Raw genomic sequence first — 12,533 nt, forward strand, 5'->3', positions numbered from 1 at the left:
GTTGCCATTAAGGATAGTCTTGTAAAAGCATGCCACTGACACCACAGAGCATAACAAGTGGAATTGCTCCAGTTCTATGCTTTTTAAATGGATGAGGCTGCTATGACTGCATGAAAGGCAACACCTACAGCAAGTAAATCTTGCATCATGACTCTACAAGCTGGCATTTCACCTGCCAGAACCCCACTCTCCAGCACCTTTCCAGTATGTGCCATTTGGAGCTGCCACCTTGGGGTAAGGTGAGAATGTCAGGCTGTGTGTCACAGCAAGCCATGCTGCACAAGCACCTTGGCTTAAGACTTCATATACATTGCAACCAAGAGAACAAAGCTATATTTAATACAATGACCTCACTTCATGTTTTTAAATTCTTACCACAGCTTCCTAGGGCACAATCATCTCCATTCCCAACCCATAGTCTCTGTCTAAAGCTGACAGCACAGTTCTAAGGAAGATGTTCATTACCTGAACCCAGCAAAACACTAGGGTGTCACTTGTTTTCTTTCACTTACAAAGCTACTTAAAACTTCTTTCTTCCCCAAAGAAATCAAGCCACATCTCAGCACAGCACTCGTGCTAAGGATACACAGTGTACAGCTCCGTACTCAACACGCAGCACGTGTACTGCACTAGGAGTGGGACTGCTTCTCATCAGAAACTAGGAAAAAAATAAGCTTTATCTTCCTCTAGATACCCAGGTGTGTTAGTGTGTACACCAACCACTAGCTCGTTCTGGGCCTCAAGCTTTCCAGAATCCTCTTTGCTGCTGACCACCACTGCGAGACTTCTCCTTTCAAGCGGGTAGGCGGAACATGCAGCCTCTTCCGACCCTGAGCTAGCAGCACTTTGAAAGAGAAGAAGGGATCTTTCAACTTGTTTAGCCTGCAATGAAGTAGGTTAAAACAATAGATGAGCTTCACCTCCCTTGTCTTTCACTCCTCAGCATCAACATAAATGTCTTTCAACAGCAAACCTTTCATGTCAAATAGGCTGTGACGACTAAGGCTGAAGGTTTCCCAACAAGTGACCTTTATGCCTTGGTTGAAAGTAAGTCTCTGAAGATTCGGTCTAGATTTTATTAATTTCTGCCCTCCTGTTTCTCAGGTGTACAGCAATTGTCCAGTACTGCATCTCCTGCAAAGCAGTGAATGAAGTTACTGAAGAACGGTGTAATTACAACTGAAGAGTGTTTTGACAGTGCATAGGTGGTAACCTCTGTGGCACACTTAAAATGAGCACGTGGCATTACAGACAACACATCTGGTCACATCCTGCAGGTGAAGTTGTCAAGTGGACAAAGAAAGAAAACACAGCTATTCATTTTCCTATGTTTTTTTTTTGTTTTTTTTTTTTGTCCCCTTTTGAATGCCAAGTAAAATCTGTTCGTTTTTTTTTTTTTTTCTTTCATTCTGCTTATCAGGGAAACCCTCCCAGCTCCACAAAAATGCTACTTTCCTTTATCTAACACTGCAGTCACAGCACCCTTTTTTGCACCAATCTCACTCAAATACTACTACAGAACACTTAACTTTACAAAATTTTCCCAGCACAGGTTGAAACCTCCCCACACAGGTTGCTGGGATATCTGGACTGCAATGATGCCAACTCTCCCCTAATGCCACACAGCACCAAAGCTTCATTTCATTTCCACACGTTTCCCTATCTCATTGCCTCCAGACAAGTATCCAAACCTTTCCCTCCTACTAAAACAACAGATGTCTTTCTAAAAATGCCTCCATAGCTACTTGCACTGTGCAGTAAGTTATAACTATTGATATCCATTGTCTAGGAACTACCTAAGTTAATAAGGATGACGTGATTATCAGCAATAACTTACATGTAGTTCCTGCGTGGCATTGTCTGCTTACCTATACAACCTCAGCAGTACACCCAAGTACATTTTGCAGACTACAAAGAGCTTTAACTTCAAGTTTTGGTGGCAGCATTGCTTGAAGCAACGCAATCCAACTAACAGATACGATTCCAAAGGTTACAAACTCTTTAGCAGGTGAGTAGATCTGCCCTCGTTGCAGCTGCAGGTCGAGATATTATATTTCACATCTTCCTTCCAGAAAAAAGGGAGTGACTTTTTGTGCTGGAAAGGTTTCTGAACATGCTGTCCTCTGACAGTGGCAGGTTTCCTCCAGACCATAAAAAGCCCCATCATCACAGTGCCTAACTCGGGATTACAAAGAAACACCAGAGTTAACAACGTCATGTCCAGCTGTCAAATGAAGGATCTACTCTCCCACCAACACCACAGCTCATTGCTTTCATCTGTTCCATGCTGCAGGTCACAGAGGTGTTTCTGAACTTCCTAACTAACACTTCCGTATGCATTTTAACATATGATATCAGCAGGTAAATCATGGGGAAGCAGGAGGGATTTGACTAAGGAAAGCTGAGGGTGAGAAGCTGCAGGTAAAATGCATTTGCATCATATACTACACAGTCAGTTAACTGCTACATTGCTTTCAATTCATACAAAATGCCCATTTTTTGCAGCTATTATACAGTTGCCAGAGACAAACACCAAGAGCTGCCTTTCTGTATTTTGCTATGCCATTCAGCTTTTGGAATGCCTGGAACAGGACAAGAAGTCTCAGGAACAAACCGGTGTGTCCCCCTGACTCTGTGCACACTGTCCTGCCCTCCTGGACTCAGTCCCCACTTGGCTGAGAAACCAGAGAACAAATTACCTTTGTGTTAGGAAGACAGTTCTAAAAAGAAACATGAAAGAACCTTCCGTGCCCTTCCAAAGTTCTTCAGAAACCAGCGATAAAGAAGAATGTACAACACAGATCTGCAGAGAAAATGCACTTTGGAAAGTTTACTGAGTTGCTAATCACATCCATCACTCTATCATCAGCTCCTGTTTCTCAGGGTCCGCTGGCACACACAGGAGCATGAGGGCTATACTGGTTTTGCCTGCACTGCTGGGAGGGAACATAAAACAACAGCACCCTGGTACACTTGACTCATATCCACAACCCAAGGAACACATCTGCCCATCTGCCTGGGCAGTCATGCTGACCCTACCACCAGAAGCAAAGTTGGCCCTGTTGGTCAGGTTGCTCCAACAATAAAACTGCAAAGCACTGATCATCTACATTCGATCCCGAGAGGACCAGTCATACCTTGAGCTTTTTGCAGCTCTTAAAATGAGCTTTCTGCAACTCCACTTGGATTTGCAGCTCCACTTGGATTGAAGGTTTAAAAACTAGGTCCAAATAAGAGCGAGAAAAAAAACACAACCACTGGGAAAGAACTTTCTGTGAAGAGTATTTACAGGAAAGCTTTTCATTTTCCTACTTGTTTTCGAGCTGAAAAACCTTTCTATTACCACTGGCTGCTCCGCTATCTGCAGTAGCACAGGGGTACCAAACGAGGCCAGGCTGTATGCAGCTATTCCTCTTTGAAACACAGCAGCGTATAATCCTGCTCCGAGCAAGCACAGACAACATGGTGGGAAAAACACCGCTGGTTTCTGGCACCTTGCCTAATGTAAGCATTCCTGCTGTTACCCTCAAAACCGGGGACATTTTTTTTGCGGTGACAAGTCCTGTACAGAGAGAACTAAAAAACCTTCTCTCTGGGTCTCATTGCACTTGTGGAAATTTCACACCAACCTGGTCTTCCAAAATAGAAACCAGATTTTAATCTTCATCCGACTGCAGCGCGGCTGCTTTAGCATTTTTGTTGCTGCAGCCATTTGTCTTAGAAAACCAGTGGGAAGACAAATCCAGTAACATGAAAGAATCGGTCCCAGAAAGAAAGGGCTGTGCATCTGCAGACAGTGTGGAGAAAGAAGAATCAGCATGATCTTTCTGGAATGTATGAAAGAGATGAGCATCAGTCCTTGGTGCTACTAACATCACCCTGGGCCTACTAGTGTCCGTCATCATGATAGCCGAACACTTGGGCAGAGGTCAATGATCAAAGCAGGCATGTTCAAGGAGAAAGAGACTGAAAAATGTAGTAAAGTTGCCAGAGTTTGCTGAAGACCAGATTTAAACCTCATTGAACACCTCAGCTTTCTGTTTGAAAGCTGACACTTTAAACATGCCTGAACCCAAAGGAAACCAACCTAAAATCTAGAATTACCCAAATCATTTAACTCTGATCCACTGCACCTACTGCAGCAGAACCTTCCTCCTCCTAGTCACAGTGAGCTCAACATTTCCAGAAGAAGGGAAGAAGGAAGATACACAACTCCCACAACTACCAACAGTCTTCTGTACGCCACGTTAAGTCACCTGCCTTATCTCAAAGACTAGTCCAAGCTGCCAAGGCTAAGCATGGGTCTCTTGGAATACTTTCCTTTTAACTGCTCAATTTGGACTGAATCTCCCCTTGCAGTAATCCAGCTGAACACCTATAAGAGTTTAGATCCATGCTTATTGCAAGGAGTAGAAACAAAAAGGAAACATTTTAGGTCACAAGAGAGATTTCTAGGCAAACACTGGACAGAACAGGAATTCAACTTTTCCTGATAAAAGTCTAAATTACTAAGCTAAGAACTACTTTATAATGAAGCTGAAATTACAGGCACAGGAGAAAAGCACTTAACAACCCAAAGCACCTCATGCACTCCCTGCACTCAGAGCAGACCAACTTGTGACAGAGCTTGTCCTGGCAATGGAAGCATCCCCATTGCTCAGCATCTCAGCAAGCTGAGAGAGATAAATGTGTCCATTGTGATCAGCCACAGAGTCTACCAAACTCAAATGTCCAAGGAAATTGAGAAGAATTGGGTCTTTTTCTTCTAAATGAAGAGCCAAGCAAGTTTCCTTGCCCCTCCTTGCTGCTGACAGATGAGGCCTGCTCTCCTAACAGCCGCATGTCTCTCCTAACTTTGCCAATAAGGGCCACTAAGATTAGCCCAGAGTTCCTCCAACATGGCAACAATGCAGTGTAGACAGATGCAATTCCACTTGCCTCACAGCCAACAGCTGCATTGGGCTGGGTTGTGCTTTCAGATAAATGTTTTAAAAATAAAGAATTTGCAACCACTGCGGCCTGCTCGAAACTCAAAGCAGAAAAAGGGTGCCTGTGTCAGAAGAAGAAGGGGCAGGTCAAAGAAAGCTCACCTGCTAATGCAGAGCTACAAAAACAGTGCAAGCAGGTGCCAGCACTCGCTGCTTTTAAGGCTGCCTAGGTATCACTTGGTGCTGCTCTTCAGTTAGGCCTCGTGCTCCTGCGGGCACATTTCTATGAAGTGGGACAATTTTGTTAAGTCATTGTAAAGGGATTTTGGACTAGCATGCTAAGATGCTGGAAGACGAGGAGAAGAGCAAGAGAAAACAGAGAAGGATAAAGGAGCCACGCAGTCCCCTCTCCAGTTAATAGCAAGATTTCAGGGCAAGGTGCACAACAACTGCAAATCCCTGCCTGCTTGCTGCACTTCAAAAGTCTCCCTGCAGACTGGGACCACACAGGCTCCAGCTCCAGTGACTTGTGAAAATAAGCTCACCAGGAGAAAGAAAACATACACGTATTAACTACTTACAAAGAGATTTTCAAAGGCTTTTGATACCCAGCTGGTCTTGATTTATATTGACTTCCACAAAATGCTTGTGGACAAACGGTGAGCTCTCTGAAAAATCCCCTCTGTAACTTCCCACTGAGGTATGAAAATAAGTGGTGTAAAAAAGGGATTGTTAAGGGAAAAAGAGGAGGAAAAAAAAATAAGAGAGGCAAATTAAAAATGAAAGTTTAAAATAAAATTTGGCTGCAGGCCATAAACTAGGGGGAAACTAACAGTAAAGATAGTTAAATGACTGGAAACAGAACACAACAGGAGCTATTATGAGAAAAAAAAGCTGATGGCGTTCTAAAAAGGATTTGTATAGATAGCTGAGGAAATAAATTCCGTATGTGACAGGAGTGCAATTGAGAAATTAAATAAATGGAAAATAAGGATGACTAAGTAGTAGTTAACATGCCCTTTCTCGGTTGTATACTATTATCACATCTATTTTTAATGTCTCTTCAGCTGTCTGCAATTGTCATCCTTTCTTCAGAACCTGTTCCAATACACTTTGATACTGAATTAGTTGGTTTTTTTTTCCCCTCACTCTCCAATGCTTACAACCACATCTTTTTCTTACTAAACACTCCCTTTTCCCAACAATGTTATTCCATTGTCTCCTTTTTTCATCTCCCTTCTATGTTGACTCCCCAGTTTCTGAGCTTTCCAACTACCCTTCTTCATCTTTTTTTCTGGAGCTCTTTTGGCTGAATCCTAGCATGTTTCTTTTCTTCTTTTCTAAAGATACAAGCATGTTTTATATCATATCTGGCCACCGTACACATTGTTACCCCTTCAGAAAGGCATTGAACAGCTACAGCAGCGTTCACGTTGGAAACGGTAAGCTAAACTAAGGAGAAAAAGAAGTCCTTTTTTGGCTTTTGCTTTCTGGTTCTTATAAAAGAACCCAAGCATTTAAACTCTCCCCTTTCCTTTTAATCCTCAGATAACAGCATCTTTACCCCGAGCAGCTGAATATTCAAAGAATAACAGGCATCAGATGATTCTAGAGCAGAAGAGAGAGCGCTAGATTTATTAATCCTGAGCAAACACACAAATTCTGATGCGATGTCCAAGGTACTGAGTGAGCCCAACTCTCCTTTCTTTTTCAACCTTGCAAGTTTGCCTGTACCTTAACTTCACCACTAACGATGCTCCGTATCACCTCGGGGAGCCTTATTTTAATTAAACAACTGGTCCCAAACATGTTTCAGACAGTAGAGTTCACTGTCATGTGATGTCTCACATCATCCAACTCCATTGTTAGGAAGATCATCCTTTTAACTTCTTTCTGATTTCTCTGCAATCCCATTCAACTCACCAATGCCAGCAACAAAGTTGAGTCATCAGATAACAACTCTCTTCGAAACAATGATAAAACAGCATATAAATTCCACCACGGAGCATGTTTACCTTCAGCTGTGCCTGAGAGACCGTCGGCTTTGAAATTGCTGGTGCTTTTCTTCCTGCGATGTTTCTTTCTGTTGGCATGAGGTGAAGGAGGCGGATCGAGTTTGGGGCTGGTTGTACTGGATATACTTGGGCTGGAGCACACGGAATCTCCTAAGCCAGTATCTGCAGTTTGGGGAAAAATAAAAAGAAAAAAGGGGAAAAAAAATAAAATATACTGCATAATTGAAACTAAGGATTACTAGAATCCAAAATATGGATCCTTTATGGTCTGTCAGCAACTAGCATCTTGAGCTCATGCAACTACAGGACAGCCTCCCAACAGCATCAATTACTTCTTGACTGGGCTCAAGTTCTGATGCAGGTCCTACTAAGTGGGCAGGACTCTCCATCAGCTCTAGAATCCAGACTGGAGCTGACTAAAGAGGAAAGGAGATCACTATTATTTCCAATTGCTCTTTCTGACAAAAACCTTACTCATCCTTAAACGTACTCATAAGATGCTGTAATACAGAACAGAGATAGTGTTAACATCCACTGAATCTTATCTACCAATAGGCCTGTTTATTTGCTAATACAAGTACTCAAGAAATCTTAAGCTAATATTTTCATGCAAAGTTGCCAACATGATTTTAGGTTTACAGAAATCAGTTTTTTTGGCTATGGTTAGTTATAGAATCATAGAATGGCCTGGGTTGCAAAGGACCACAATGATCATCCAGTTTCAACCCCCCCACCATATGCAGGGCCTCCAACCAACTTTATTGGCCTCCAACTCCTTTATTTATTTTTCCCAATCCAAAATAACTTCCTTCTTTTCACTTTTAGTGTTTCAAACAGAAGTGAAGCTGTGTCCAGAACACTGGTCAGATACCAAACCAGGGCTGCACTTAAGACAAATTCCTATGTTAGAGAAGAATCAGGACAGACAGTATTTATAAAGCAGCTTCTGATTCCTGAGTAGTACAATTCCCATACAAACACCTACTCGACAAAGAAACATTTATTTATTGTTATAAAGTTTACTTGCTAGTTGCCTACAAAGCACAGTTATTGGTGAGGGACCAATTATACCATTAATTGGCTGCCAGTGGAGACCAAACCAAACTCCATATACAACCTTTAAGGATTTCTGTTCTTTTTTTTCCTGTGCCCCCTGTTTTGCAAACAATGATCAAGCATTAACCCACAAAGGGAACTGTAAGAATGTATTTAGCACACTGTGTGTAGCATCCAGGAGGTTTCTGTGTATCTGAACAGGGGCTGCTGAAGGCAGTCATCCTGCAAGGGCTTACTGTCTCTCCTCGTGCAGAGGAAGGCAAACCCTGACAAGAAGCCAAGCTGATGCTCAGTGGGCATTTGGCAAAGGGATATTGGTGCCTTTTTATATCTCTGAGGCATAGCCAATAAGACAAGTCGGTTGCTTCCACTCCTGAATAGTTTCCTCCAGTTAGAGGCTTAGGAAGGTTTCCTATGTCGGGAACATGAAACAACTGGACAGAACAGTTGGCAGCACTGAAATGCATAGCCTTGTATGCATTTCATTACACCTGTTCTGCAATGGGGCAACCTACAGAGGCTATGGGGTAAGGACAGCATCTCGTTGCTTTCTGTTTGCTCGCTCACCAGGAAACTGCAATTCATAAATATCCCAGAAAGCACAGCAGCCAGAAAGGCTTCCTCACGTATAATGCCATTTCTCAAAATGCTTCACTTTTCCCCCTCAGAAAATATGAGGGCTGCAGCACGTGGGCAGGCCTCTAACTCTTGGCTTTCACTCTAAAAAGAATGATCCCATTTTACTCAAGGGGAGAAAAAAAACCCACAGAAGCAGCCAGCTCGAGCCATGCCCTTCAATAGGCTGCTTGCAAAGAAGTGTGATGCATGCCCGAGTCTGCTGCAACCCACAGGGCTGGAGAAGCATGAGAGTTGTGCTCATTGCTGCACCACTGTCTGCATGTCAGACACGCTGCCCTGAGCAGAGAAAGGTCCCTTCCACCCAAACCATCCTATGAGTCTATGAAAAACTGCGACTCCTTTACAGCTGCAAGCCATTTGGCAAGTGAAAGGGGAATTCTCCAAAACCTTCCCTTGTCAAAAACATAAATAAATACAAATGTAAACCCGCATGTTTGCTCCAGGTTAGTCCCATGTCTGGGCTCTAAATTACACAAACAAAACCTGTTTGTGAATGCTGAAAAACGATGAGAGCTCACAAACACGCTGCACAACTGCTCGCCCCAAAGGATGAACCTGCTGCTGTAAATCCTGCTGAGCCACGGCCCCTGTGGGCAATGAGGAGTCGCCCTTGGGTCACACTGCTCCCAGGGGGAGAGCCCGAGGGATTCCCTCCCCTGCAGCAGCAAAGAAACACAAGGCTCCTGGAAAAGGATGCTGGCATTGTAGGGTGTGTTGTTATTACTATAGGGAACGTCGTTATTACTGCTATGGGGCACAGCTGTGATTACGACAGAGCACCTGATTATTACAATAGGGCATGCTCTGCTTTTTGAGAGCACCCTTTGAAGATGGAAGTTGTAAACCCTTCCCTTGGGTTAAAATATGAGCAATAGAAGGGCGCCAGGCTCACGCGCCGTGCTTTCCCATTTCCAGCTACTCCTCGTGCCTGACAAGGTATTCTTCAAATTGAAAAGAGGGCTCCTGAAAGCCCTGCTTCAGAAAACTGTAAATGAGTTCAGGCTTCAGCCCGCTGAATGCAATTTCATACTCCTGACTGAATACAAATAATGCATTTTATTTTGTATCAATTACCACACGTGGGAGCGGAGACGACCACTGCCGGCGCTATTAAATATATTAAAAAATAAAGAGGCAAAGAAAAAAGGCATGCCAAATTAAAGAAAGCAAGAGCCTCATTACTCCACATCTACAGCAGCTCTGATGGAGGCACAGGAGCTCATAAGACGCGTCTCACTGGGCTGGGATGGGCTGTTTTGCAGCCATCCCGCACGTTCAATGTTAGCCATTAGTTCTTCCCAATCGGGCATCAACGTTCAACGCACACCCAAAAAAATATATAATACCAGCAATAATAATAACAATCTGCAGCCTCTCCGAGCTTCAATACTTGAAGTATGAGTCAAAGAAGCAGTTTCACTTTTCACTCGGGAAGCTGACAAGCATGACTAGAGGGGGAATAAAATAACATTCAGTTCGCATAAATATCAAGCAGGCTGCTTGAGACTGATGGGCCAGGAATGTATTCTTAGCCATCATTCTGGCAGACAGGCCCAAGGACACTCATAACTTATTTTACAATCATTTAGTTTCAGCTCAAGTGGAAAACGTGACAACTTATCTCTGCTGACAAGATGGCATATCGAACCTTACAATTAACTCTCCCGCGATTATCTGCCCAGCCCATCATTAGCTCTGTGGTTTTTGATGGACTGTACGGGCAAGCTCTACTTGATGACGGTCATCATTTGCAGGGTTTATATCTGTATTAAGGACACCATTCTCTCCTTGCCATGGAGTTATCCTGCCCAGCACATGCTCTGCTCTGGAACGGCAGTGCCAGGTTTGCAAATGACGTGCTGCAATGCTGCAAATGACTGCTGCAAAATGCCTTCTCCTCCCAGGAGAGCAGTGCTAGCTGCAGCCTGTGCTGCTGATGGCAGGGGATGGAAGTTCCTTGTGAATGCATGCACACAGCTGTCCCTTCTCCCTTCTGCCACTCCCCGTGCTCTCACACCTGTAAGCAAACCCTTCAGGTCTGGTAGATGGGATAACAAATAAGATCATTCTGCTGGCACAGTGATGACTTTCCTTTGTACTTGCACGACATGGGGTGTAAGACAAAGATTCTCCTTGTTCACATCTGATGCTCATTAGGCAGAAATCACAGAACCTAAAATAGCCAATGCAGCTGTTGTTATACAAGCAGACTTCCAAGGCTGCCCCTTCTCATAGATGCATTTCATAACGACAGTCACAGAAGAAACTCCTTTCGATTATGACAAGTATTGATAGGAGAACTGAGCAGCAGAAGGGAAGAAATACATTGTCTAGAGCAACAATCCAGAATTGAGAGATGGAACATTAAATGAAAAAGAAATTGACCAATCCTCCAGAGAGTCTCAAGGGCTGTGCTGCTGCACTGCATCATATTTGCCATTTGAAACACATCTGATACCCTCTCTCCATATTACACTTTCATAAAACTTAACGTTCATCCTCATAGTTTTACCTTTTGGAACACGTGCAACAAACAAAGCCAAAGGAGAATATGAAGGATTGAAAAGGGTAAGAAATGCCATCCCGGTCCTCAGTGCTCTGGGATCTGCTCGGAGGCACTGGGGACATCTTTCCTTCTCTGCTCGCCATGCACACCTCATGGAGTAACAGAAAATACTAACGTAAGAATGAAGGGGTGAAAGAAAAATAGGGCCCAGAACCAGGAGGGAATGCCCCATGCCAAGACACCCAGATGGGGGCTAAAATAGGAGGAGACAGCAACATACGATGCATGGGAATAGCACAGCACAAAGGCTGAGCTGAGATGCACGAACCAGAGAGCAAACTCCGTCTTTGGCCCACAGCTCCTATTCTCTGTCACACACACAGCCCTTTCTCTCCTGCGTAACGATTTGAAGTGGAAACAAGGCCATTCTGACCTCCTCTACCTTGGTGCCTTTTGATTTATTTCCTATTTTTGTCCAATCACCTATTTACAAAAACCTGAAACAAACCCAACAGGTGATGCTATTCTCTGCAGACCAAAGTCGGGCTTGATCTGGTTTACATTTTTCTTGCATCTTCTCGTTAAAATTTTCCAACTGGCTTTCAAAGTGAAATTAAGACTTGATTTTGCAGAGCCCGGCTCCCTAACGCAGCCTCCCTTCCAAGAGCCCGGGGATTGATTAATTTGGGTGTTTGATTTTCTGAAGTGACACGAAGTCAGACGCTGCACAAAAGCGGGAGCGGCGCACGGGATCAATTAAAGAGCAGAAGCAGCAACACAATTAATACCTCCAGGTTCAATGGAAAGAGAAAGAGCCGATGACGAAAACAACAGCAACAGCTCCAGCTGCAGCAGGAATCTTTGCCACGGCCCGAGAAAGGCTGAACCCAACGGGTGTGTTTCAGAACTTTTACTGTGCCATTAGCGTAGATATGAAATAAGCCAAAGATGTCGGTAGGACTGGATAATAAAAAAAATAGCTGGACACTTTCATCTCCTACACATGTGTTTTAAATAGAGGCGAGAAAAAGCAATCCTTTTATTTAAGCAGGGGAAGCAATAGACTAAAACCATCTGTAGTTGTATTTCAGACCCATTTCCCTGAGCTGAAATTTTTCTGGCTGTGAAATCCAATGCTCTGCAGCTTCTCTTTACAGCTATTACCATAAACGTTCTATCAAGTTCTTTATATTCCTCCTCCGCCTCAAACTGAAGTTAAAGGGATGCTGCAATTGCACAATGACTGCGTAAGGCATGGATGTACAGGACAGACATTAAAAACCTGTCAAACCCACAGCTCGGCGGAAGCCTGCCGACAGTGATAAACATTTGTGAGTGGGGAGAAGGGCTGGCAACAAGGCTTCAGCATGCAGGAAAAGAAAGCACAAA

The 12,533-nt window shown here is 43.7% G+C and overlaps 1 protein-coding gene across 27 annotated transcripts in view; it reads right to left on the reverse strand.

Annotated features, from left to right (window-relative positions):
• Positions 1 to 12,533, reverse strand: part of AGAP1 (ArfGAP with GTPase domain, ankyrin repeat and PH domain 1) — a 254,020-nt gene that overhangs the window by 58,738 nt on the left and 182,749 nt on the right. For all 27 annotated transcript variants that reach the window (XM_015867761.3, XM_085552896.1, XM_085552894.1 and 24 more), the window contains one exon: positions 6,944 to 7,105. In XM_015867761.3, coding sequence (XP_015723247.1) covers positions 6,944 to 7,105 — 162 coding nt within the window. The remainder of the gene's footprint in view (positions 1 to 6,943; positions 7,106 to 12,533) is intronic.

This window comes from Coturnix japonica, chromosome 7, assembly GCF_054131305.1.
Source record: "Coturnix japonica strain WE chromosome 7, WE-NBRP24, whole genome shotgun sequence".
Taxonomy (NCBI): Eukaryota; Metazoa; Chordata; class Aves; order Galliformes; family Phasianidae; genus Coturnix; species Coturnix japonica.